Raw genomic sequence first — 27370 nt, 5'->3', positions numbered from 1 at the left:
CTATTCACTGTGCCACCTAGCTGCTCCAATGGTAGAATTTTTGAACCATTATAATACACCCAGGGTCTTGTGCCCATCCAATTTACCTTGAACAAATATTTAAATTGAATCAGGTTTTCTGCTCTTCAGTACACTGCATGACCCACCTGGTATTGGACATCAGAAGATCTGAGTTTGAATCCTTGCTCTACTTATGACTTGAGTCATTTTTCTCTGGGTCAATGGGCCAGGAGAATGCCTTCTGAGCCTCAGTTTCCTCATCTGTAAAATGAAAGGTTGGACTAGATGACTTCAAGGCCCCTTCTCAGTTCTAAAATATAATGTGTGAAGCTCTTTCAGTTCTATGATACTGACTTGATTTAGGGGGCTTGTTTCTCCACTGGCTTCCTATACCTGGGTTTGGTCCTGCTGAACCATGTAGATTTCTTCAAGGCCAGAGCAATATTTTCTAATTCTTTTATATTCACTTCTCTGATTTCTTCCTTCTCTTCTACTCCCTACCCCAGCCACCCCATCCCCATCTGGGCCCCATCCCCAGCGATTCCACACCATAAATGCTCCTTGACTGACTGAGTGATTGACAGGCAGAGGCATCCCACAGACCAACTGGGTGATTCATGACCCACTCCAGTGTGTCCTTTGGCACTGTCTGGGCAGAGAGGAGAGGAGAGACGGATGGATGCCAACACATGGTGGGTTAAGGGAGGGGTTGGAGAAGGGAGTAGAGAACGACTGGCGGGAGGCCAGGCATGCCCGAGGGTGGAATGACTGGGAGTTAGGACATAACATCAGGGGACAGAAGAGGAGTAGACTGCCTTGCTGCTCCCCCCCTCAGTTGGAAAGGGTACGGAGAGCAGAAGGATCAGCTCTGGGCCCTGTCCCTGAATAAGTAGAATATCTTTTGGGAGGCTTTCTGTTTGGGGCCCTGTTGGAAGGACAAGGGATGAGGGGGACCCTTAATGCCTTGTCATTCTACAAAACTTTGCCTGAGAGTCTGGTGTATGGGGATAGGGTACTGGATCAGGGGTCAGAAGGCTTAGTATCCAGTCCTGACTCTGATATTTCATGTGTCACATTGAACAAACCATTTTCCCTCTCCTCGGTTTTCTTGTCTGTACAGTGGGGATAACAATATTTTCTACTACTTATCTCTAGGGTGGTAGTGAAGATCAAATGAATAATATTGAAGATAAAATGAAATATGCTACTTCTCTCTAGGGTGATTGTGAAAATCAAATGAAATAAATGAATATAAATGCACCCTCCATGTAACATCATAATTCTTTAATAGAAAGAACCATGTCCCTTTTAATTTTTCTCTACAAAACACAAATGGCAAGTGTTTGACAAACATTTTAATTAAACAAATTGAATTGAATGCTAGCCACTGTTTATTATTATTATTATTGTTATACCTAAACTTTCCCATCCTATCTCCTATTGTAGAAACAGAACAAAGGAATAGGAAAGGAAATAGGTCAACTCTGTCATGTTATTTATAAGAAAAGTGAAGCTCAGAGAAGGAAACTCATTCATTCAAGGTCACATAGGAAGTGATTAGAAGAGCCAGCTATCCTTGTCTATGTATTCAATTCACTTTCCTCAATATCAAGATGAAACCAGTTGGAAAAAGGCAAAGGAAATTTGAGAGCATAGAATGTTACAGCAATAAGATACAATGGTAGGGGAGGCAACTAGGAAATTTATTTTCATTTTTAAAAATCCTATATATATATATATTTTCACAGAATGTGAAGGTTAAAGGGGTCCTCAGTGGACATCTATCTACATGAAAATATCCAAGCTGGCTCCTTACAAGGACAGATTTCCTGCTCAATAATTGTATTAATCAATGAAAACCAAGTTCAACTATAAGCTTGAAAACCCCGCTGAGGTATTATTTAGCCAACTGCCCATTTATGACCCTCAAACCAACCCTCTCTTTTTGCCTATAGCTAAGACTTCCCTCTTCATATTCATTTACTCAGTGTTTATTCATCTTTTAGAACCCAAATCAAATACTTCATTCTTGGCACTTCATCTATTCTATCACTGAGTTCCCCCAAAATAATATTTTAAGGGCATATGATGAATTGGCATTCATTGATGGAGGAGGGTTTCATATTTAATAAATTTTGGGTGTAAATAGCATCAGAACTGAGATATTTCTCATAGAAGCCCATTCACATCATAGAGAGCACTAGGTTTTTTCCAGAATAGGTTTGATGAATTCCTCTGTAAGCAATGGGGAGCAACAGATGGATTTTAAAGAAGGGAGCAATCTGATCCTGGGAATATTGCCCTGGAAGTCTTTGCAGAAAAAACTTGGAAGGGGAGAGAAGGGAGTGTACAATAGGGGAAGACCTGAGTTTTCTGTCTGACTCTGCTACTTCTTAGCAGTGTAATCATGGACCAATCCCTTCCTTTTGTTAAGTCGTGATTTTCTTGACTCTAAAATAAGGGATCTGGACTAGATGACTTCAGAGGACTCTGCCAGTTCTAAATCTGTGATCCTTTGGAAATAGGAGCTCTTGGTTCTCTTTTCTAAGCTCTTTCCCAGATTTTACATTTGGGAACCAGAATTAGAGATTTTGAGCCTTTGGGCCAACCAGGGTAGCTCAATGAATAGAGCACAGGTCTTGGAGTCAGGAAGACCTGAATTCAAATCCTTCCTCAGAAACTACCTGGGTGACTCTGGGCACATAACCTCTTAGCCTCATTTTCATCGTAAAAAATGGAGATAATAATATTACCTCTTTTTCGAGTTGCCATAACAGAATGAGTTAATTTAGATAAAGTGCTTTGCAAACCTTAAAGCAATATATGTTGTTCTTGTTTGGTCATTTCTGTCATGTCCAACCCTTCATGAGACTGGAATTTTCTTACAAAAATATTAGAGTGCCTCTCTAGCTCATTTTACAGTTGAGGAAACTGAAGCAAACAGGTGGAGTGACTTGCCCAGGGTCACACTGCTAGTGAGTCTCTGTGGTCAGATTTGAACTCAAGAAGATGAATCTATCTGACTCCAGACCCAGAGCTGTGTACACCATCTAGTTGCCCCAAAGCACTATATAAATGCTAGCTATTAACTGACTAGGGCAGCCCTATTTGGAATTGGGGATAAGGGCAGGGGAGGGAGAAGATAAGCAGGTGTTCATGAATGCTTAGGCAGAGTGTTATAACCTACAGAGTGTTATAGCCTTTTAAGTGACTAACTGTCCCTTGTTGAAGATGGATCTAGTCCCCCAGAAAGCATCAGTTGAGAATGTTCAGGATACAGCACGTGACCATGTTCTCCCACACCCTGAACCCAGCAGGGATCCTTCCGAGGCACCTGTTCTCTTCTCTCCCAAGGCCTATCTGCCTCCATCAGGAATCAGATACCACAAGGAGGCTTGCCTGAACCTCCAGCCCTGGAGGGGATTGTGTAGCTGAGCTCTCCAGTTCGCATTCCCATCAACTAAAGTTATGCCAGGTACTTGCAGCATCCCTTCCCTGTGCCTGGCAAGTGGAGCTGTTGGCTGCTATTCATCAAATCCTAGAATCTCAGTGCTTGAAGGGCTCTTGAAGATCCAGCCTTCTACCTGATACCAGAATCCTCTCTGCATGACCACTTTCTGTAGAGTCTATTGCCTATACTTATATACCTTGAGTGATGGGGAGCTTGTTATCATTGTGCTTTTGGATAATTCTAACCAAGTTATGGTCCCTTTATGGTTTCATTATTTAATTCCCTCTTGGATTCCCCAAAAATGATTTGTCTGGCATTTTTTCCATTCAGCAGCAAAATTGGGGAGAGGATGCCATTGTCTTTTGCATTTTCCTAGCATCTGGGGGGAAATATTCTTTGTGGAAAAGAGCATCCCAGAAAGCATCATCTTGCCTTTCTACCCTGATCTCACCCTACCCAGCTTCATCCATTCTCTGTTAAGTCAAACTAGATTATTTTCTGTCCCCCAGTCTTGTCCTCATTCCCATCTCATCTTCTGGACAATCAGCTTTCTCTTAGATCTGTTGGGGTTTTCTAGGAAAAGATGCTGGAGTGGTTTGCCATTTCCTTCTCTAGCTTATTTTATAGACGAGGAAACTGAGACAAACAGGATTAAGTGATTTGCACAAGAGACATACAACTAGAAAGTGTCTGAAGCCAAATTTGAACTCAAAAAAGATGAGTCTTCTTCCCCTTTGGTTCTGCCTATTGAATTTCTTCCCTTTTTTTTCAAGAAGCTACCACTTTGAAGATCCCCTATCCTCCCCCTACCCCAGATGTATATATTTTGGATGCACCTTTTCCTGAATATTATTGAAATGATGTGCATTGTAGTGACTAGAGCCATTGAATTTAGAATCTGGACAATCTGGGTTCAAATCCAACTTAAAACACTAATTTGCATAACTTTATTTCTCTGTGCCTCATTTTTGTTGTCTGTAAAATAAGGAAATTGGGTTACATGGTCTTCCAGCTCTCAATCTGTGATCCCATATAATTACTGTTGTCCTCCCCCTTCCCCCCACCCCCCATTAGAATCTAAGATCTTGAGGGCAGGGTTGATTTTTTTCCTTGCTATTTTCTGTATATTCCCAGATCTTGATGCATATAGGAAGTATTTAATATGGGTTTGACTCTAGAGGCTCTTTAATAAAATCCCTTCATTTTACAGGGCAGGAAATATAAATCTCCAGGAGTGTGACTTGTCCAAGGTCCTAAAGGTAGAATGCTGAGGAGTCAAATTTGAACCTAAGTCTTAAATTTCAAATCTAGTGCTCTTTCCATGACACCATGAATATGTTCCTTTTGTCCCCAAATTTCTCAAAAGCCCGTTGTTAAGGGGGCAGCTAGGTGGTACAGTGGATAGAGCACCCTCCCTGGAGTCAGGAGTACCTGAGTTCAAATCTGACCTGGAACACTTAATAATTACCTAGCTGTGTGGCCTTGGGCAAGCCACTTAACCCCATTGCCTTGCAAAAAACTAAAAAAAAAAAAAGACCCGTTGTTAAAACCTTTCCTTTGCTCCTATCACATTTGGCTGTATATTACATATATGTATATTATATATATAAATATATACATATATATTTTAAATCTGAATGCATGTTGTAGCAGTTCCTTTAGATTATAGCTTTCTTAAGGACAAAATCAAGTTTGTGGCATTAGTTCTGAACATACACCCTGGCAGACAGCCAGTGCTTGATACATGTTTATCCTACAGCTGTACCCCTTATAGATTCAGTTACTCATTTCACAGATGAGAAAACCAAGATGACTGCAGAGTTGGGGCAGGAGAAAGTACTCATTCAAGTTGATGTGTATTATTATTTGAGTGGAAACTAGATGTCCACTTATTGGGTGCTGAATTAGATGGTTTCTGAAGTGTTTTTGAAGTATAAGATTGGGTGATTCTATGAAAAGTATTTTATTTCCTTGAAGGAGACTAGGAGTGCCAGGAATAGATAGGAGTTCTTGGGTTGATCCTCCAACTTGAAGGGGAAGGAGAGGAAGAAAGGATGGAGGAGAGGAAAAGGAGGAGAGGATGATGACTGTAAATTTTCCAAACACTCTACAAATATCTCATTTTATCTTTATAACCACCTTGGAAATAGTTATCCTTAATTTATAGATAAGGAACTAAGGCATCAAGATCATACAACCAGGGCAAATTTGAACTCAGGTCTTCTTGACTCCATATTCAGTGCTCTATCCACTGTGTAGTCTAGTTACCAGATACTAGCTGTTTAGGCTGATCAGTGATTCTGACAGTGTTTATCTTCTCTGAACTGAGAAGGATTCAGTTGATAATTATTGAGTTGACTGCCAGAAAATTGGGTCTCTGGAATTGGGGGGGGGGGGTTAACCTTGGGATTTAAAGTTAACAGAGAGGCAAGATAACTTAGTCTGATTTTACTAATTTAGATTAATTTAGTCTCATTTTACAAAGAAGGAAATTGAGGCTCAGAAAATGGGAAGGGACTTGCTTAAGATCAAGTAGCAGAGACAGCCTCTGAAAATAGACCCAGTGATTTAGTATATGCTAGGGAGATCATGGTAGATCTAGGAATTAGTCTTGTTTCTAGATCAAGGGTTCTTCATCTTTTTTTGAGTCATGAACCCCAGGGGAAGCCTTTTGTCTCCTCAGAATAATATTTTTAAATGCATAAAATTAAAATAGACAAGATTGAAAAGGAAACTATTGAAATACAGTTACCAAACTATTAAAAACAAATTCACTGACTCCTGGTAGAGAACCCAGCAAGGTTGTTATCCATTTGCTTAATATCTTTATATTATATATCTTTATATATAGCTTCCTGTTGTCTATGTGCTATTGAGTTAGCAAGCATTTATTAGGAGCTTACCGTATGCTGGTTGTTTCGACCTCCAAGTCTGACTTTCCCTACTGCTCAGTCCCTATATTTGTGACTGTCATTTGAGATACAGCCCCCAAATCCTCTCTATCTCTCTCTATTCTCCTCCTCTTTCAAAACCTACTGCTTTTTGGTCTATTAGGCTATGATGTAACAACAAAATTCATGGGGGGCCAGGGAGTCTAGCTGACTGTATCTCTGTCCTCTTTGTCCCTAGGCTGACAGGCAGTGAGCCCCTGACCATCCTCCCACTGACCACAGAAATGGAGGAGGCTGCCACAAAGGCCCACTACAAGGTATGTGACCGGCTCAAGCTGGAGAAGAAGCAGAGACGCATGTGCCGGAGGGATCCAGGTGTGGCTGAGACGCTTATGGAGGCCATCAGCATGAGTGCCCTTGAGTGCCAGTACCAGTTCCGATTTGAACGCTGGAACTGTACTCTGGAGGGTCGATATCGGGCCAGCCTGCTGAAGAGAGGTCAGTCCTTGGAGCTAAGAGACAAGGACTGGGGGGAGGAGGGGGAGACTAAAGGAGGAAGGAGGGCTGGGATGTTTAGGTGGCGGTTGGGGGAGAATTGACCTCCTTGGGTGACTTTGGGCAGGTAACCTAACTCTAATTCCCAGCTTCCTTACCTATAAAATTGGGCCTTGGGACTGGGTAGATTTCCAAGATCCCTAAGGGCTTTGAGATTTGCCAGTCTGAGGTCTCTCTCAGTTTTGATTTCCTATGGTTCAGTTGGGAAAAGGAGGTCTGTACGCTCTATCCTTTAGATTTGAAGGACTGCTAAAAGCTGAGTGAGCCTATGGCATCTTTTCCTCACATTTGGCTTTGAAGGTAGGAATAGTGATAGTAGTCAGAAATAGATAATAGATAATAGATAATAGTCAGAAATCACTAGGCACCTGAGTTGAAGAAATGAAGAAATGGGAGTGGAGAAGGGTGAAAGTGTGGACCTTCAGGAGCCTAGGGACAAGGCCGGCCAATTTGGTTCTCTCTAACATTCTGCTATTTAGGGTTGGCCCTGTCTACAGTTAAAGGATCCATCCATCCTTCCATCCTGGTTTGTTTTTTTTTAAAGTTTCCCCTGGCACCCAGGCTTAGAGTTGAGCTTGGTAGTTAGCGTAAGCAGAAGTTATTTCATAAGCAGATTTTCTTCTTTCTTTTTTCTTTTTTTTGATGGGGAGGGCATGTGGTGTGGGGCTGGTTAGGGAGACTTGGGAATTGATCCCGGCCACAGGGCTGGTGCCTCGCGGCTGGCAGGCTGGGGGAGGCACCCGGGGTTAGAATGGCTGCATTGATTGGGAGCTTATTATCTTGTTACAGAATATCTCATGCAATCAAATAGCACCCAGTGGAGACAGTTTGGGCACTGGCGAGAGCCCAGGGGCTGTGTGTGTGTGTGTGTGTGTGTGTGTGTGTGTGTGTGTGTGTGTGTGTGTGGAGGGTGGGAGGGATGGGGATAGGGAGGAGGCAGGGCGGGATCTGGAGAGGGGCCCTTGGGAACAACTTGGAGATCAAACTTCCTTCTATCTGACTCAAAACAGTTTCTCTAAGAAAGTCTCCCTGGGGCAGGAGGGAGGAGGAGGGAGAGAAATGGGTTTGGAAAAGGGAGAGGAGTAGAAAGGAGACCCTCGTCCCTCCTCTGAACCACCCCCCAATTTCTTCCTTCCCCAGCCCCAAATTCAATGCAGGACCACAAGAGGGATTCCCCTGGGGTGGGGGGAGAAAGAGAGGGTGGCCAGAGGGCAATGATATGTGAGCTTCCCTTCAGCTGTCAGCTCTATGTTCCCGACATGTGAGGGGCCCAGGCTGTGTTATTCTCTCGCCTTGAGGAATGGTACCCCCTCCTGGGCACAACCCTGTGCCCGCCCTACCATCAATCAACTCTTGGGTATTACCTAGGGCAGAGTGATCAAAGCTATTTACTCCAGTAGGTTAGTGATTGGATCATTGAGTTTAGGACTAGAAGGGACCTTGGAGAATATATTCTCTGTGCCCTATTTTGCCAACCAAGGCCCCCCAAAAGAAAAGGGATTTGTCCAAAGTCCTGGTGAACTGTTGAGCTAGGATTCCCTAGTCCAGGCCTTCGTTACCACCCGCCTGGTCTGGGCCACACATTCACTAGGCAAATGGCTACATTGCATGAAGCTGGCATGGCCTATGGGTGATGAAATAAATATTTGCTGCTGGTTATGTCTGCAGCTGGTACCACCCAAGGGCCTCAAAGAAGGGACCTTTCCTTTCTGAAACTAAAGCCTTTGGTCTTCACTTTCTCCTTTCTGAAGTCATTTGCAAATATCCTTTTGAGTCAGTATTTTAAGGCCTCAATAAAAGGTTTTGGTATGGAGATTACTCACCCTATGTCTAATTTTGGGTTTCTCTGCATCTGTGAATTCAATCAACAAATATTTATTTAATATGTAACAGGTCTTACCCTCACATAGCTTACCTTCTAAAACAAAAGGGTTAGACTAGATTAGGAATGAATGTTTAGATCCTTTCAGGCATAGGGAACTATGTGGTACAGTGGACAGAAACCCTAGGCCCCAAGTCAAGAAGATAACTAGTTGAGTTCAAATTTAGCCTCATGGGCAAGTCCCTTGATCTCTGTCTGCCTCAGTTTCTCCATCTTTGAAATTGGAGATACTAATACATAAATGAGGCAAAACTTGTAAAGTCCCTATATATTACTACTTGGTAGTAATTAGTACTTAGTAAGTGCTTAATAAAGTCTTGAATTTGAAATGAGGAGAATTGCCCTCTGGACACAGTTGTGTATCCTTAGGAAGTCTCTTTCCTTCACTGCACCTCAGCTTCCTGTGCTGTAAAAAATAGTGGAGAGAGTGATGAAAACTCTTGCCCCAGTCTTGCTTCCAATTCTTATTAGCTATGTGTCCTTGGAGAAGTCCCTTCCCTCTCTGGCCTTCTGTTTCCCTCTTGGTATTGGGGACAGTGTGTTGGATTTGGAATCACAAAGATCTAGTTTCATAACTTTCTTCTGGCTGTAGCATTCAAATGAGGTAATATTTGTAAAGTTCCTTATTACTACTAGTAGGTGCTTTAATAAATTCTCATTCTCTTACTAAAAATGACAAAAAAATGACCAAAAAACAATAAAAGTTATCAATAGAGCTAACATGGTTATACAGCCCAGCAGAGTCCAATTTAACTTAATTTTTTTTTTTTTTTAGAGTTCTGGAGAGCTTTGCCCCTTCCAGGAATCTTGTCTCTGAGTTGTTTCTCCAGGCATAGCCCTCAGGTTCAAGAGAGATTACCCTTTAGGCAGTCCTTGGAGAACTCCCAGTGGCTTCAACTTCCTGGTTCTCCCATCCAGAAATCCTTCAGAACAAGGGGCACTTATTTATATAACCATTTTATGGATTTCAGATTCCCTTTTATTCTGGACCTGATTTTCATGAGGGCCCTGGGTGGGGTGGGGCAGGATAAGCAGGGTGAGCTTAATGAAGATAAGTGACTTGATCCTAGTCACTCACTCTTATAATTTAGAGTTAAACCCTAGTCTCTGCTCCTTAAGTCCCGGGCTCTCTACCCAAAGTAGCCATCTTCTGTGTTCTTTCCTTCGTTGGGCTTTATCCTGGTCATCTCCAGCTACAATTTCTTTCCTCACGTAGCATAGTTCCTCACATTTGTCTTATGTTCTTAACTTATCAAAGCCCTTATCCTTATCCTGTTTGAACTTCACAATGTCCCTCTGAGGTAGTGTCAACATCTGTGGAACAACAGGCCTCACAAAGGATCATTGTGAGAGGTGAACTCTGTGGACTTCAAAGAATCAGGGAATTGGGAGCTGTGGTGCTGACTCATGATGCCCACTTTATTCTTCTCTCTGGGGTCAAAAAGAACAAATCCAATCATGGTATCATGGATTTGGAGCTGGGAAATAATTTAAAAGCCCACCTATCTCCATTTGACAGATGAGGAAACTGAGGTCTAAGTGCCGAGATTCAGAATTTGAACTCAGGTCCTTTGACTCCAGCTTCAGTGCTCTCTGAACCACTGGTCTTTTCCACATGATAGCTTTTCAGATACTTGAAACAACTGTCATTGAACATACCTGCTCTGCCCCATCCAAGGCTTATTAAAGATTTTATTTATTTTGAGTTTTACTATTTTCCCCCTGATCTTACTTCCCTCCTCCCACTCCCCACAGAAGGCAATTTGTCAGTTTTTACATTGTTTCCATGTGATCCAAATTGAATGTGATGAGAGAGAAATCATATCCATAAGGAAGAAACATAAAGTCTACCCAAGTCTTCACTAGACTAAATCAACCTTCCAATTGATTTCACTGATTTATGTATGATAAATAAGGTCTCACGGTCATCTTCCTGATCATTCTCCTGCTTTTATGACCAGGGCTGATGGCCTTGATAGAAGAGGAATCTTGTCATTGCTATTGACTATCTGTCTTATTTTAGTCAAGTCTCTTCCATTCCCTGTTGTTACTGTCCAGTCTTTTCAGACTTTTCCTAACTCCATTTTGGGTTTTTTTGATAAAGACATTGGAATGGATTGCTGTTTCTCTTTCCCAGCTTATTTTACAGATGAGAAAACCAAGGTAAACAGGATAAAGTGACTTGGTCAGGGTCACACAAGCAGTAAATGGCTTAGTCAGATTTGAACTCAGGAAGATCAGTTTTCCTGACTCTGTTGTGCTTGCTAGATGCCTCACTCTTTGGGCCTCACTTTATTCTTCTTTAAAATGAGAGTTCTGGACTAGTCCAGGAGTTTTTAACTTATGTGTCATGGGACACACTTGGGCAGTGTCTCATATGGGCTCCTTCTGTGAATCAGGATTTTAAATGCATAAAACAAAATGCATCAGATTACAGAGGAAACTAATATATTAAAATGTAGTTTTCAAATTTTTTTTGTTCCTTTTTATGAACCCAAAACATCTAATTTCTCTCTCTCTCTCTCTCTCTCTCTCTCTCTCTTCTCTCTCTCTCTCTCTCTCTCTCTCTCTCTCTCTCTCTATATATATATATATATATATGTATAAAACAGAATCCCTGAATTTGATTGTATTTTAGGTCCTTCCTAACTTTAAAGACAAGATTTGAGTAAATTAATGAGCACACATATATACATTCCCATACCTCACAAAGGAAAAAAAAATCTAAGTGAATACTGTTACTTTGTCTCCTCATCTATCCATCCTTCTCACACTCATACATACACATACCACACATTGGAGGGCCACAGTCTCTGATGAAAATCTAGAACTCAGAGTTGGAGATGGCCCTGATGCTACTAGAACTTGGATTTCATTGGAGCTGGGAAGAAGGACTTTTGAGATTTCTTTCCCAAGCTATCAAAGTATAATGAAAAAACCCCTGAATTTGAAGTGAGAAGACATGAATTAGAATTATATCCTGGATATTAACAAATTATGTATTCTTGGAAAGTCTTTATTAACTCTCTGGGCCTCATTTTTCCAAGTTGTAAAAAAACAAAACAAAACAAGAGAGATAGAGTCCCATGACTGCTATGGTAATTTAACTGTGTGAGGGTCAGCTAGGTGGTGCAGTGGATAAAGCACCGGTCCTGGAGTAAGGAGTACCTGGGTTCAAATCCGGTCTCAAATACTTAATAATTACCTAGCTGTGTGGCCTTGGGCAAGCCACTTAACCTCATTGCCTAGCAAAAACCTAAAAAAAAAAAATTAAAAAAAAATTTAACTGTGTGAGCTTGGGGAAGTCTCTTTCTCTCTCTGACTTTTTTCCCCCCTCCTGGTATCAGGGATAGAAAGAATGTTGGATTATTAATTATGCAGACTTGGGTTCATATCCTGCCTCAGGAATTTGCTAATTATGCTCCTCTGGTTAGGTTCCTGAGCTTCAGTGAAATGAGAGGTTTGGACTCAGTGACCTCCAAGGTCCCTTCCAGATAAAAATCCTTTGATGCTAGGATTTCTTTTTTTTCTTTTTCTTTTTTTCATTCTTGCTTTTTTTTTGTTTTGTTTTGGTTTTTTTGCAAGGCGATGGGATTAAATATCTTTCCCAAAGTTACACAGCTAGGTAATTATTAAGTACCTAAGGTCAGATTTGAACTCAGTTTCTCTAAATTCCAGGGCTGATGTCCTATCCACTGTGTTACCTAGCTGCCCCCATACTATGATTTCTAAAGTCTCTTTTAGTTCTGGTGGTACCTGAATTTATGATTCTTTTAGAGACATTTGGGCTATAAGAGGACCTTTTCCCACAGTCCATAATCAGGCTTCATCCACAGCTAGGCTAAGGCTAAGAGAACCCAAGATGGGTCCAAGAATCTGGGATTGTGCACAAATGTATTATGGGTGAGAATAGATAAGGGGAAGAGGTCCTCTGACTTTTGTATAATTCCCCTCAGGGCTTCCGGCACTTGAGGAAAAGGAGTGAGACTTAGAAGTTAAAGCTAAAAGTTGGGGCCTTTAGCCCCAGGCCTTGCTGAAACCTGTCCTACCTGCCAGGAACTTTTCTCCCTTCTACTCAGACACTTTGCCTTTGGTGAAAGACTTTCTCCTTGCATGCTTCAGTTTAACAAAGTCTCTTTGTATTTCTGGCTGGGGGACACTGGAGGTTTAGACAGAGTCAGAATCTTGCCTCCTTGGCTTCCTATTACTCAAGGGGAGATGTGATAGCTGTGCAATATTTCTAGGTGAGTTCATCAGAGAGGTGCAGGGTGAAGTGCTATGTCTGAGTATGTTTTGTTACTAACTGGCAAAGTAAAGAAAGACTTCTCCAATGATTTGGCTCCATTGGAAGTAGACTGTAAAAGCTGGGTAGGGATAAGGTATGGAAAGATGCTTCAGGGAGATGTTGGGAGAGTATTTGGAGCCTAGTCTAGTAAACCCAGGTCCTAAATTACAAGTGTGGGTACCTGCTACTGCACCCAAGACTCTAGCATTTGCTTATCTGTCCTCAGTGCTGATACTATGGGTAAAAAGATAGGTAGTCCTCCCCTTCCAGGATGGTGCACTTTTTACCATGGTCTTCATTTTTGTACCCTTGTATTCTCTCCAGCTATCTCTCATTACACCCCCCTAGGAAAAGGGATGGAAAATTAGAGCTAGGAGGAACTTTAGATATAGTCCTTTTAGTCTGGCCCTTTCATTTCATAAGTGTCTTGCTTCAGATCCCTCAGCTACAAAGCAACAGTGGAGACTCCCATAGATCTCCCAAACTCTAGGGCCATGTTGTTTCTGCTTCACAGATCTGTTGCATTGTGGACATTGGACCCTCTTGACTGTACTCTGATCTTTCCTATTATTGATCATTGAAATTCTTACCCATCTCTTAAACTCACTTCAAATGTTAGTTTCTCCAGAAAACTGCCTCAACTTTAGAGTGCACTTTTTTTGGCCACCTCTATATGTTTATGTAATATTACATAATAATAGTCATCTTTGTGTCTTGGCCTCTGGAATGAGAGTTTCATGAGGATAAGGATACACCATATCTTAGCTAAAGTGTGCATCTTTCTTCCAGTCTGAACCTCAGGGATATTGATTATAGACCCTAAAGGTTACCCCCTCATTTATCAGAGTCATTATAAATGTTTATCAAAGGCTTATAGATTCAGAGCTAGAAAGTCCAGATATTTTCCAGATAAGAAAACTGACTCTCAAGGTTTAAATGACTTACCCAGTGTCACACAGATAATAAAATTCTGGGATGGTTTCAGAACTAAATTTTCTTTATTCCAAATCATTATAAGCATACTCCTTCCAAAATTTATATTGGGTTAAGGATCAAAATGATAGTTCACTTAGAGAATTTCAGTTATCTCTTGGTGGTTGGGGGAGCTATTTTGTGAGGTCAAGGATTGCAGAGACATATTGATGTATCTCTCCCTCCAATTCTAAAGTTTCTCCCCCTCTAATCACTGAGATAACTGTTCTCCTCCTACCCTCTTAGGTTAAGTCTCATCCTCTGCTTGGTTATCTTCTTATTTGTAAATTAATGGGTTTGGGTTTCATGTTCCCTAGGAAAAACTTTCCATGTACAGAGCCTGGGATAGACTTGGGGTAATGTAAAAATGGAAAGTAAAACATAGCTCCTGTTTACAGATAACTACAAAATATAGGACAACAGTAAGTCTGTGCTGTACAGGGGCAGGGATGGTGATCGAAGTGCTAGAACAATGGAAGTTTCTAGGAGGGGAAGATTCAAGGTTGGAATTTAAAGAGTGGATAAAATCTAATCAGATGGAGATAATATGGAGGCAAGATATTCTAAGCCTTGGAAACAGCCTGAGTATCAGTGCAGAGGTAGGAAAGTAGGGGAATTCTTTGGGAGAAAGTAGAAAGGACAAAGAGTTGTCTACTTTGGCTGGAGTGCAGACTTCAGGGGAGACCTTGGTAAAGTAGGATGCTGCAGCTTGTGGGAAGCCTTGATTGCTAGGCACAGGAGCTTCAATACACACTGCAGGTCACAGGGAGCTTTAGAAATGTTTTCGAGCCTTTGTGATCATGAGTGACATGATTAAATATCTGAGCTAAAAAAAAACAAAACAAAACATCAAAATTCTAGTGGGATAATACATTAGGTTGAAGAAGAGAGAAAGCACAAGGCCTGGCTATCAGTCAGAATTGGAAGGAAACCTTAAAGATTATTTAGTTCAGTCCTCTCATTTTGCAGACCAAGAAACTGAGTCCCAGTGAAAAAAAGGGCCTTGGCCAAAATCACCAAAATAATAGGACACAGGTTTTGAACTTGGGTTCTCTCTGTAACTGCATTGCTCTTTCTACTAGGGTGCGGTGTTTCTAGGTGGGTTATAACGAGGTCCTGTACAATAGTGGTGGCAGTAGAAATAGAAAGGGAGGGAGTGAATGTGGAAACATTTTGTTGTTGAAGGAAAGACACTGGTCTTTAGAAGATCTGGATTATTTTCCCTGCTCACCAATTTACCAGTGGTGGCCCTAAGCCATTATTTCACATCTCAAGGCCTTAGTTTTCCTGCTTTGTAAAATGGGGATAATGACCTTTGCATTGCCTTGTTATGGGAGATAATGTTTTTTCAGTCTTTAAAAGTATTCTATTCTTCAGGGACTATTCTGGGCAAGAGGACATACTTACTGTTAACAGTGGGGCTGGCAGATGGTGAATGGTACTACCAGTCTGCCAGAGATATTCTTGCTTGCTTAGAAGGGTCTTCTGGCCTGCTGTTGGTCCCCTGCTCCTGCTGTTAGACAATGCTGCCTCCCCCTGGCTATCCTCAGCCTAGGGCTGGGTGATGGGGTGGAGAGTGGGAGAGGCAGAGAAGGGGGCAGGGCAAGCTGGTTGGCAAGAGCAGTTGCTGGCTGGTTGTGAGGTGCCCCAGTGAGAACTTGAGGCAGTGGTACAGCTCGGGTTTCTCTTGGTAGGGAGGGCTCCTGGCTGACCAGCCTAGGTTTCTGATGACTCTGGACACATGCTGAGTGTGTGTTATCCAGCCCCATCTGAGAGGGATGGGGGAAGGTGTGTGTGTGTGTGTGTGTGTGTGTGTGTGTGTGTGTATGTGTGTGTAGGGTAGTAGTGCTCTGGTCCTGAGAAATAGAGCTAATGTACACTGTCTCCTAAGTACAAAGTAGAATTCTTCTCTCCTCACTTTCCCTCCTTTCCCCATTCCTTCCTCCCCTTTCCTTTCTCTCTGCTCTATGATATGCCCACTTCTTCCCTCCCTCTTCCCCCCCCCCCCACCAAGGCTTCTTTTCTTTTTGCTTAAGCCCTTGGAGAGGTTATAGTCAAAGAAAAGCCAAGACTAGCGAGAAATAAATGAATGATTAATTGGGTTGCCAACTTGGTGTGGTTTGATAAGTGGTAGGAAGGTCCCTTCCCCTCACGTCTTCTTAACACATCTTACCTACTTATCTTGAGTCTGGGGATGCTGCCTAGGATGACTAATCATACCCATACACCACACATCTTGCACATTCACATACAACTCATATGTTCAATGGTTTTCAATCATGTCCAACTCTTCATGATCCCCTTTAGGGTTTTCTTGACAGGATACTGAGTAACTTGCCATTTCTTTCTGTAGTTCATTTTAGAGATAAGGAAACAGGCAAATAGGGTTAAATGATTTGCCCAGAATCACACAGCTAGTAAGTATCTGAAGCCAGATTTGAACTCAGGTCTTCCTGACTTGAGGCCCAGTATACAAACACACACATAAATACCCATACATGTGCACATATGTCCACCTTCACATACAGAATTTATAGAAAGAAAGCCTGACTCTAGTCCTTACCTTTGTGATCTTGTCCAAAACCACTTAACCTCCTTCAGTTCTCATATACTTTCTTCTAAAGTCTCTTCCAGCTTTGACATTCTATATTCTGTAAGTGTGGAGTCAAGGCTAGGTGAAAGAGCATTCAGCTTGTATCAGTCATGAATATTTTAGTATGAATTATCAACTTTTTCCCCCCCATCTGAGATTGAGTTTGGGGGGCTGGGGAGCAGAAATGATATAGTACAGGTGCCTTATGCCCACCTGATAGGGGAGGTGGGAAGGTACTGCATGTAGGCCTGCCAACTTCCCTGTGTAGGAAACTTTTTGAGTTTCTTAGCTATTCTTTGCCCTCCCTCAAGTTGTATTCTGTTCACTTTTTTTTTTTGCAAGGCAAATGGGGTTAAGTGGCTTGCCCAAGGCCACACAGCTAAGGTAATTATTAAGTGTCTGACGCCGGATTTGAATTCAGGTACTCCTGACTCCAGGGCCCATGCTCTATCCACTGTACCACCTAGTTGCCCCTCTGTTCACTTTTAAAAGATAATATTTCCACTATACACTGTTCAAAACTCTTCAGCTCTGGTCCATGGGAGATTGTCTCTTTATCCTCTATATAGAAATAGTTTTCCCTATTCCCATCTCTCTTGACCCTCTCAAGTCAGAAGCCCTGAATATCAGATCTGGAAGGGACCTCTTAGAGGCCATGGATCTAATCTATCCTGCTGATTTTATAGATGAGGAAACCAAGACTAAAGTCACACAGCTGGTAAATGAGTGAGTTTTGCTAACCTGGGTCTCTGCCCTTCTGTCCCCTTGCTGGGTAGGCTTCAAGGAGACCGCCTTCCTCTATGCCATCTCCTCAGCTGGACTGACCCATGCCCTGGCTAAGGCGTGTAGCGCTGGGCGACTGGAGCGCTGCACCTGTGACGAGGCTCCTGACCTGGAGAACCGAGAGGCCTGGCAGTGGGGAGGCTGTGGGGACAACCTCAAGTACAGCAACAAATTTGTCAAAGAGTTCCTGGGGAAGAAGTCCAGCAAGGACCTTCGAGCCCGTGTGGACTTTCACAACAATCTGGTGGGAATGAAGGTGAGCAGGGCCCCGATGAAGCTGGGAGAGGATGGAAGGAGGGGATTGGTACTCATCTTTCCTCTTGGCTTAGGTCATCCTTAGAATTTAAGAATGGCAGGATTGAATAGCTGAGAGGAAGTGAACATGGAGCTCCATTAAAGCCCCACTAGAACATTTCCATCAGACCATTCAGTCTGCACTTGAAGACTCCTTTTTGGAGTGTACCTCCTAGTATCTCCCATCTCCCAAGGTGACCCATTTTATTTTGAGGGAACCTTAAGGTTTTTTCTGACATCAAGCCCAAATTTATCAATTTGTGACTTATACCTATTGTTCCTGGTTCTCAAAGATATTCTTTTGCTGATTTTTCCTTAGTTACTTTCAGTGGGTCATTGCTTTCCCAAAAGTGTGAATGGGTCACCTTGAACCATCCTAATTCTCTGGTCACACCTGCCTTACAATGATTTGATTTAGATTTAGATTTGCTTTAGCAATCTTTTGGTCAAACTTCCCCTCCTTATATATGAGGGGAAAAAAAAAAACCAAGGCTCAGAAAATATATGCCCAAGGTCATATATAATGTATATGACACTTCTGGGATTTGAACTTACATTCTCTGATTTCAAATGCAGTGTTATTTCCATGGTGTAACTCTGTCTCTTGACCCATGTCTCTCTTGTGTTTCTGGGCAGTTTCCTTGAATAACAAATATCCCACATGGGAGGGCCTTCAGGAGATATGTTACAGCCAGGTTCTTAGGATCATAGGGTTTTGGTATTTATAACTGGAAGCTCCTTTTGCCTCACCTTTCCATTTGTCTTTGGTGTACCTGGTCATATTTCTCCTACATACATTCCTTTTGGAGTCACCAGCATGGGGTGGCTGTAGACCTGAGAATGGCCTGTTCTCTTTCCATCTATCTCTCACTCCATAGGAGAGATTGTTAGCTCCCCCGCCCAAAAAAAGGTCTCTGCTTGCTTTCCTTCCTTTGTCCCTAGCTCATGAGGCTAGAGGAGGTCCTCCTTTCCTTCCAACTGCTCAAATCCTTCTCATCCTTGGAGACTTAGTACTAGCACTACCTCTTCAGCAAAGTAGCCCACTATGAGTTTTCCCTCCTTTGGAGATGAGAGGCCTTTCTGTCTCTCTATTCTATGTGTCTTGTCAGATTCTAAGCTTCCTGAGGGCATCAATAATAGCTTTTTCCTTCCCTTCAATCCCTCCTAAGCTGGGCACACAGTAGTTACTTACTAAAGTTTAGAACATAGAAGGTCAGAATTTTTAGTGACCTAGATCATGGGATGTCCAAAGTGGAAAGGACCATAAAAATGAAACATTAGAAATGGAAGGAACCTTAAAATTTATATCTTCCAGTTCGCCTCATTTTATGAAGGGGAAAAACCAGGATTTGTGTGTGTCTGTGTTTGTGATAAATAATTAAACCATCCTACCCAGATCTTTTGACTTCATATCTACTGACTTTTCTCTTATGCTTCTAAAGGATTAGAACGTAGAATGTTAATAAGATCACAGAATATGATCTGCAGCCAGGAGAAGGTACTTGACTTGAAGTTAGGAGAGATCTGAGTTTGAATCTTATTTCTGACACATCAACTGAGTGAGCAAGGAATTACTTTACTCTCTGAGGTCAACTTTCCTTATCTGTAAAATGGGAACAGTAATATTCCCTGTAGTCCCTGTCTGAGAGGGTTTTTGTAAGAATAAATGAAATGACGTTTTTGTAAGTCCTTTGTAAGCATTAAAGGATGATCTAATTATATAATGATGATTGCTAACATTATTAAAAATAACTATATTAAGAGAGTAAGCACCAAAAAGAGCTTAGTAATCATTGAGTCTAACACATCTTTTATAGAAGAAGAAAGTAAGACTCCAAAGTCCCTTGCCCAATTTAGTGAATTAGTGACATAGCTTTGTGTGATTAACAAGAATAAAAATAATAGGTAGCATTTATGTAGCACTTTAAGGTTTGTAAGAATACTTTATATATGTGATCTCATTTGATGTTCATAATATCCTTGGAAGGTAGGTGCTATCATTATCCTTCTTCATTTTACAGATGAGAAAACAGGCAGTTAAAGCTTAAGTGACTTGCCAAGGTCATACTACCAGTCACAGGGTCTAAATCTGAATTTGAACTTGTATCATTTTGATTCTAGGTCTAGGACTCCGTCCATTGTAATACTTAGCTTCCAGCTCAGTGTTGTTGATTTGTTTTTTTTTTTTTAACTTGCTGAATGAAGAAATGAGGTGGGGAGATCAGGGGAAGGATGCCTTGCCATGTGGAGAAGGGGTTCTCCCAAGGGGTCATGTTGGTTGGTTCTGGAGCTCAAAGGCTGAGATCAGACTCAGCATTCTATGTAACAATAACCTCTTTATGGCAATTTCTTCCATTTGTGGTAACAGTTGATACTTTTATATTCATTGTCTCTTGTGGTTTGCTAGTCCCTTGAGTCAGTGACCTATTTGACTGATGAGGAAATTGAGTCTCAAAGATGGTGTAATGCTGCACAAATCACTTAAATGGCTTTGGTAGAATTAGAACTAGACCCTGAGATTTCATATCCCCAATATGATGCTCCCCCCTTCTATGGTGCTTTGTTGACTGGGTTTTAAAAGAAATTATGTTGAAATTCTTATGTGTCTAAACTCTACATTTTGCCGGAGTCTAATTTAAAAAAAAATTGCAAATTCCTTGAGGATAGGACTTATATTTTGTTTCATCTTTGTAGCCCTTAGTGTCTAGTCTGTAGCCTCACACAAAATATGTGTCTAATTGAATTGGTCTTTTGGCATCCAAGACTTTGTGATGTCCTCTGACCTCTGAGGTTGAAATTGATCCTGGCCAAAATGACTCTATTAATATAATGATAGCAATCATCACCATATAATTAGATCATGCTTTAATGTTTACAAAGCACTCACATAAGCCTCATTTCATTTATTGTTATAACAACCCTGTCAGACAAGACTACAGGGATTATTGCTTTATGAGAATGTAGATGCTGTGATTACTTGGAGCCAGCATGGGTTCACTATGAACATGTTAGGATAGAGTAAACTGACTTCCTCTTTTGACTGGTCTGCAGATCAGGGAAAAGCTGTAGACACAGTTACAGATTTTAGGAGACCTCTGAAAAAGTGTCATAACTTCTCTGTCTTTGTGGTGGAGGGAATTGGGCTGAGAAATAGTGGAGTGATATATGAAGTTTCATAATTCATTGAGAAATGGTTCCTAAAAAGTTTCCATAAAAAAGAGGTCTCTAGTAGAGAGGTCCAGGGATCTCTCCTTAATCTTATTTTGTTTAACAATTTTGTTTGTGATTTGGATGAAGCCATGGGAGGCTTATCAGATTTTTAAATAACATGGAACTTAGAGTGAGAGCCAAGACATTGGATGGCAGAGCCAGGGCCTAAAATCTGTGTTTAGAGGTGTGAACAAGGGATTGAAACCACCAAAAGAAGTTTTCCCAATGAGCTATGATTTCATCTGAATAGATTCCCAGCCTTGCTCTACTAATACAAACCATAAGCCTTCTATACCTTAGTAGACAACCCCATGACTTGTTGTGGTCACTACTATACTTGTGACTATATTTCTGGTGATGAGCCTCCTCACACTTTGTCTGTCTGTATGTCTGTTGTCTCAAGACCGACCACCTTAGCTGTCTCTGGTCTGTCCTCAGAGACATTTTAACTTGGGTATGTACTCAGATCTTGCATTGTTGGTCCTGGAAGAATCGATGTAGGAGGATTTCAATGGAAGCAGATAGTATTAAACATGGATCAATATGAAGTTTAACATTTAGATGGAAAAAATGCCCCACTGACAGGAACAAGATGGGAAGGGGGTTGAGCTTGAGTTAACAGTTGCTAATGTGGAAAAAGATGGGGGGGAGGCACATGGGGAGAGGGGGTTGGTTGACAGTGGTTGTTTTAAAAAAAAAAAAACCTCTCATTATCCCAGGTCAGCATAATGTCCAGAAAGAGGAAGGAGATAGTCCCACTGGACTCTGTGCTGGTGGGTAGGATTTGGGGCTAGAAGGGGGGGGGAGTGGGATTAGAGGTTTATTGAGTTGAATTCTATGATTTATTGGTGTAATATAGAAGCAGTATGTTATGGGAGAAAAAAAATAACCATTAGTCAGGAGTCCTGGCATGGATATTTACTAGTTGTGTGACCCCTGGGTAACTCATCAAGTCATGGTATATAGACCTATAGGTCCTTGGAAATTATCTAATCTCCCTTTCTTCCTATTCCCTAAAGCTTGGCACAGTGACTGGCAAACAGCAAGAGCTTAATAATTGCTTACTGATGTACTGACAGACCACAAACTCATAATTTTACAGCTAAGGGAGGTAAAAGATTTCCTGAATGTCACAGAGGCAACTGAGTTGGGATTCAAGTTCAAGGATTTGGGCTCTAAAATTCAGTGCTTCCACTCTATGAGGTTGCCTTCCTGAAGTGGTTTCTCCATCCTTAAAATGGGAAGAATGAGCTTTGGACTCTGGGGTCATTGTAGGGAGAACATTTTGCAAGCCTTCAAGAAATGGGAACTCTGATGCTGATGACGATGATTCTCTTCCTCTCTGAGGCTGCCCGCCGTGATTATGTGGCCAGGTTGTCATTACCCAATCTGCCAGGTCTCTGTGGGAGCTCCTGGGCTTTTGGCACTGGCCCTGTGAGGAGAAGAGCCACCACGCCGGTGGTCTCTCCCCATCTCTCTGACAGCATGCTTTTTCCCGTTTCCCGCCTGCCGGCTGGCCTGTCTTTCGAGTAGGCCCTGTGATGTGATGCTGAGCCGGGGGAGGGGATGGTGGGGGGGGGCTTCAGGGCTGAGCCAGTAATCCCCAGGACAACACAGCCCTCCTCCCTTCCCACCCCCACCCCCAGACAGGGGCCTTTTCCAAGCAGTCTAGAGCATTTTCTTTCCCCTTCACATACTTTCTCCCTCCTAATCTATCCCCCAGTGGAGCCCCCAGTCCAGAAGTCCATCAGACCTGTCATGTCCTGCTAAGTGCTTGCCATATGACCTCAATAGCTAATGAAAGACCCAGCTTGTCTGGTGTGAAGATGAGGTAATTAGAGCGAGGACTTCTGTGAGCTCCCTTTTATTGGGAAGCAGAAGTTCTGAATTGCCCACTTATTAAAAAACCAATTTCCCCCTTTTCTCTGCCAAAGCCCCTCTCCCTCCTTCAGCTGTTTAAGGGGAGGTGACTGGGTCTCCAGCCCCGTTGCTGGGGAGGGTGGTCTCGAGTGCAGATTAAATCAGAAAGGGCCAGTTTCCTTTCTTGTCTCTCTGGCCCCTTACCCCACCCCAAGCCCCTCTAGACTATGACTCTTTTGTAACCTATTAATGAAAAGTCAGAATATTAAAAGCACTCAATTAGTTCCACCGGGCCAGGATAAGTGATGTTTTAATTAAATTCGTCCAGGTTTCTCAGCAAAGCATCATCAAACGTGACTCCTTACCCTGCTCCTGTCTCAGAGAGTGTTCCCAAGCTCCCTAATCCCCCTAGGAAGCCTGCCCTTTCCTGAGCAAGGTCTGTCCCCTGAAGCATGGCTGGCCCAGGACAAGGACAAGGAGCTGGACAAATGTGGGGGTAGGTGGGGGAGAGACTTGATATCTGTTTGCTTTTCCCTTCTGGGATGTTCCTTTTCTCAAATTGTTATTTTGTCTTGATATTTGGTAGTGTGCTATAGGGGAAAGAACTGCAGGCTGTGAGTTAGGAGACTTGGATTCAAGGCCTGGCTCTGCTATTTGCTAGCTAATTGGGTGATTTTGAGTAAAACATTTAATATTTACAGACCTCCATTTCCTCTTTTTTTATTTTTATTTTGAAAAGAGAGTTACCCTAGACAGCCCTCAAGGTCCCTTCTATTTCTGGCATCCTGTGATTCTGAGTGTGTGTATATGTGTGTGTGTGTGTGTGTGTGTGTGTGTGTGTGTGTGTGTATCTGTTTAACTTCCTGTCTCTTCAGACCTACAGATACAAGCTTTGGGGGAGAAATTAATCTTTTCATTCAGATCCTTTAGTTGAAAGAACCCTGATTTGGGGAGTCAGGATGAGTACCTCAGTGGTCTTGGAGAATCTCTCCAAACCTTGGTTCCTACTTTTGTGAGAGGAGGGGGTTGAACTTAGTTGAGTTTTGAGGTTCCAGGGTCTTCCTTAGACCTAACATTTTAGGATCTTTGAGGATAATCTGAAGATTTGGTGGGAGGGGTAGTGGGAGGGATGTGAAACTAGCAGATAGGAAGATTGAGTAGGGATTCTGGCATAGACATTGACCAGCTGTATGGCTTTGGAGAAGTCATTCTTCTTTGTGAAGTCCTCTGACCCTCAATTTCTTCATCTTTAAACTAAGGACAGCAAAAGTAATCGCCATCTTGGGGCAGCTAGGTGGTGCAGTGATTAGAGCATGGTCCTAGAGTCAGGAGGACCTGAGTTCAAATTTGGTCTCAGACACTTAATAATTGCCTAGATGTGTGAATGTGGGCAAATTGCTTAATTCCATTGCCTTAAATATTTTTTTTTTAAAAGAGTAATTGCCAATTTGAAAGTCTATTGTGAAGAAAAGTAGCAACTTAGAAAACCTCAGAGTCTTAGAGAATTGAGTCAGTCTCAATTAAAAAATCCTTCAGAAAGTATCTTGGATTTATGGTTTAGGGATACCCTGATTGAGACCAGAAGGTCTTGTCACTTGTGACCTATGTCACCTTGAGTATTAAATTAGTTAGTTAACCTTTGTGATCAAGTCACTCTCTGGGTTTCAATTTTCTCATCTGTAAAATGAGAGCTTGCTCTAGATGGCTTCTAAAGGAGGGCAGGAAAGGCTGTGTGTGTGTGTGTGTGTGTGTGTGTGTGTGTGTGTGTGTGAAGGCTTCTTGGAGGAGGTGGTTTGAAACCTGGGTCTGTGAAATAAGGTCAGAATTGTGATATTAGGGTTGGAGACCTTTGCCTGAGAATCCCTTTTATGTCCTGTCTGAAGCTATCTATTCCTACTAGTTCTTTTCTCTTCTCTTTCTTTGGGTAAGGATTCAGTACATTGCCTCCTAAGCAAACTCAGGTGGAATCTTTATAATCTCAGCATTTTTGAAAGTAACCACAAAAAAAGTCTGAATTGAATAATCACTGAAATTTATGAAAGGTTAGTTTACCTTATAAGAATGTGGGAATAGGGCTATAGGTACTATCTTCTAGGGGATTTGTAATTTCATCATGGTGAGTACACCCTCCGATGGGGCATATTACAGCCCATCCACGCTTACTGTTACTGGTGACTTTAAGCCCTCGGTCTCCTGTAAATCATCCACTTGTGCCTGGGCCACCCAGCGTGCTGATGGTTTTCCCTTTAAACATTAGGCAGGTGATCCACTGTATCTTACATGTCCCATTTTACATGGATTACAGTCTCTTCGATGCTCCTCATTGCTATTTGGATCACCCATGATTCTTGTGCTTGCATGGTGTTCCCAGAAGAATATCAGGGTTGAGAAGGTGACTTTTAATTCAAGGGACATCTTGAAGCCTCCGTGCAGTTTTCTATTTCATTCCTCCTGTCAGTCACAAAATAAGAAAGTGAATCCCAAAGACAGGAAGTGACCATCACAAAGATAGTAAATAGAAGAAATGGGACAAGTATTCATACTCAATATTCAAGGTTCTTTCAACAGCACCAAGCTGCCTCTATTCCATCTACCCCTTGATCACTTCCATCCTTGGTACTTTGTCCTCTGGCCTTGGGCAGACTAAATCTAATCCCTTTTTTAGCGTGGTGCCTCCTCAAATAATTGAAGTCAGCTGTTATATATTCCACAACCTTCTCTTCTTCAATTTCTTTAACCAATCTTCCTATCCCAGGGCCTTGAGCTATATATGTGCAATGAAACAGGCTGAGCCAGACTCATTCATCGAATTTAGAGATGCAATTCAGTGAAGCCTCTGGACCTTTAATCAGAATCATATTTATTAAGTGTATAAAATAAGATCTGTATGATTTCAAAGGACACCAAAGATAGTGAAAATAAGGATGCAAATTCACAGACCCTCTGTGGTAGGAAACCCAAGTTTTAAACTTGAGATCATCTGGTTCAACCTTCACATTTTACAACTGGAGAAACTAAAGCCCAGGGAAGGGAAGAGACATGTTCCAGGTCATACAAGTCAAAGAAGGGGAGACTCAAACCCAAGTCTGCTGACCCCTAAATCCAATGTTTATTCCACTATCTCAAGGCCTCTGCCTATTTGGGAAGTCTGTTTGTGAAGGCAAGTCTGGGATATCTCAGCTGATGACTCTGACTGGCTTTTAATGTGCCCCTCCCCCACCTCCCCAAGTATATGGCTATTATTGGGAGAAGGGATTGGATGATGCAAGGATTCCAGTTATTAGGGTACAATATTTCTCCAGGCTCAGTCAAACTTCCCTTAACCCCCTGATCAAAACAACAAAATGTCTCTGATCCCACCCTGTTTTTTCTGTGTGACTGCCCCAATCTCTTCCTCATGCACATAAACCATGGATTTAGTCTTTCCTTCTCTTGGGTCCTGATGCTTATAAGCAACAAATGAGGTTCCCCTCTTTCCTCCTCCTTCTTGTCTAGTCCCTCTGGACCCCAGGGACACAGGGTCACATATTTGTTCTTAGCTCTTGGGCACACAGTGGCAGTCAGAACTCGCTATTCTGGGACCTGCTCTCAGTGGGCAGAGAACATATCCATCTAAAATATGCCATCTTTTCTCCATTAATAAGTAAGCTCCTTAGGGGTCAGAAGCTTTCTTCCTTTTAGTTTTTGTATTCCCAACACAAAAAGCACTTAATAAATGTTTTTTGAATTTATATATTATATATGTATATATTAATGATGATTTTTTTAAAAAAGCTAGAGTTATGTGACAATTTCAGTCATGACCTGAACCCATGTCTTCCAATCACTCAACAAGAATTTATTTTTTAAAAGTGTTTGTATAGTTTGTTTTTAATTATTTTTAAATATTTTATTTTTCCCAATTACTTGCTAAAATAATTTTAACATTAAAAAAAATTTTGAGTTCTAATTTCTTCTTCCCTTCCCCCCTCCCTAAGGCATCAAGCAATCTAGATCTCTTTTGTTCTTTTATCCTTTCCATTTTTGAATATCTCCCTTGTTCTTCCACAACTTGGCAAACCATCCCTTAGAGTAAAAAGAAATGGAAGGGGGGAAAGGGCAGTTAGCTAAATTCACGAACTTAGTCATAGCATATGCAATGCCCCACTATCACTGCAAAGAAGGGAAGGAGGGACATTGTTTCATTTCTTTGGGGATGAGATTAGTCACTGGAATTATTTAGTATTAACCTTTGTTTTTCAGTATGCATTTGTTAATTATCTACTGTGAGCCAGACACTATTCTAGGTACTGGTAGGGTAGAGGTTCTAGTTAATGGAGAGACCCAGTCAGAATTCTCTAGAAAAATATGAGTAGGGAAACCTCACTTTTAGCTGAGGCACCTGATCTGCCAGGCCACAGATGTGGCCCATATGAACACCCACCTGTTTTCCCTTGATCTCAGTGGGTACATATTTCCCTTGCACATAAGGCAAGAGTATATACAAACAAAAGTTCCACTTAAACATACCTCTGTATCAACTAACTTTTGAGAATGTGGAATTTTAATATACGATGATAACAAACATTGCCATGCCAAGCATGTAGAAAGAAGA

The 27370-nt window shown here is 41.8% G+C and overlaps 1 protein-coding gene across 1 annotated transcript in view; it reads left to right on the top strand.

Moving 5' to 3' along the window:
- WNT9A (Wnt family member 9A) overlaps positions 1 to 27370 on the top strand; it is an 85666-nt gene that overhangs the window by 50642 nt on the left and 7654 nt on the right. The window contains exons 2-3 of the mRNA XM_074197772.1: positions 6581 to 6840; positions 17406 to 17668. Coding sequence (XP_074053873.1) covers positions 6581 to 6840; positions 17406 to 17668 — 523 coding nt within the window. The remainder of the gene's footprint in view (positions 1 to 6580; positions 6841 to 17405; positions 17669 to 27370) is intronic.

This window comes from Macrotis lagotis, chromosome 8, assembly GCF_037893015.1.
Source record: "Macrotis lagotis isolate mMagLag1 chromosome 8, bilby.v1.9.chrom.fasta, whole genome shotgun sequence".
In the NCBI taxonomy this organism is placed as follows: Eukaryota; Metazoa; Chordata; class Mammalia; order Peramelemorphia; family Peramelidae; genus Macrotis; species Macrotis lagotis.
Note: the sequence above shows the minus strand (reverse complement) of the source record. Positions and strands in the feature narration are given on the sequence as shown.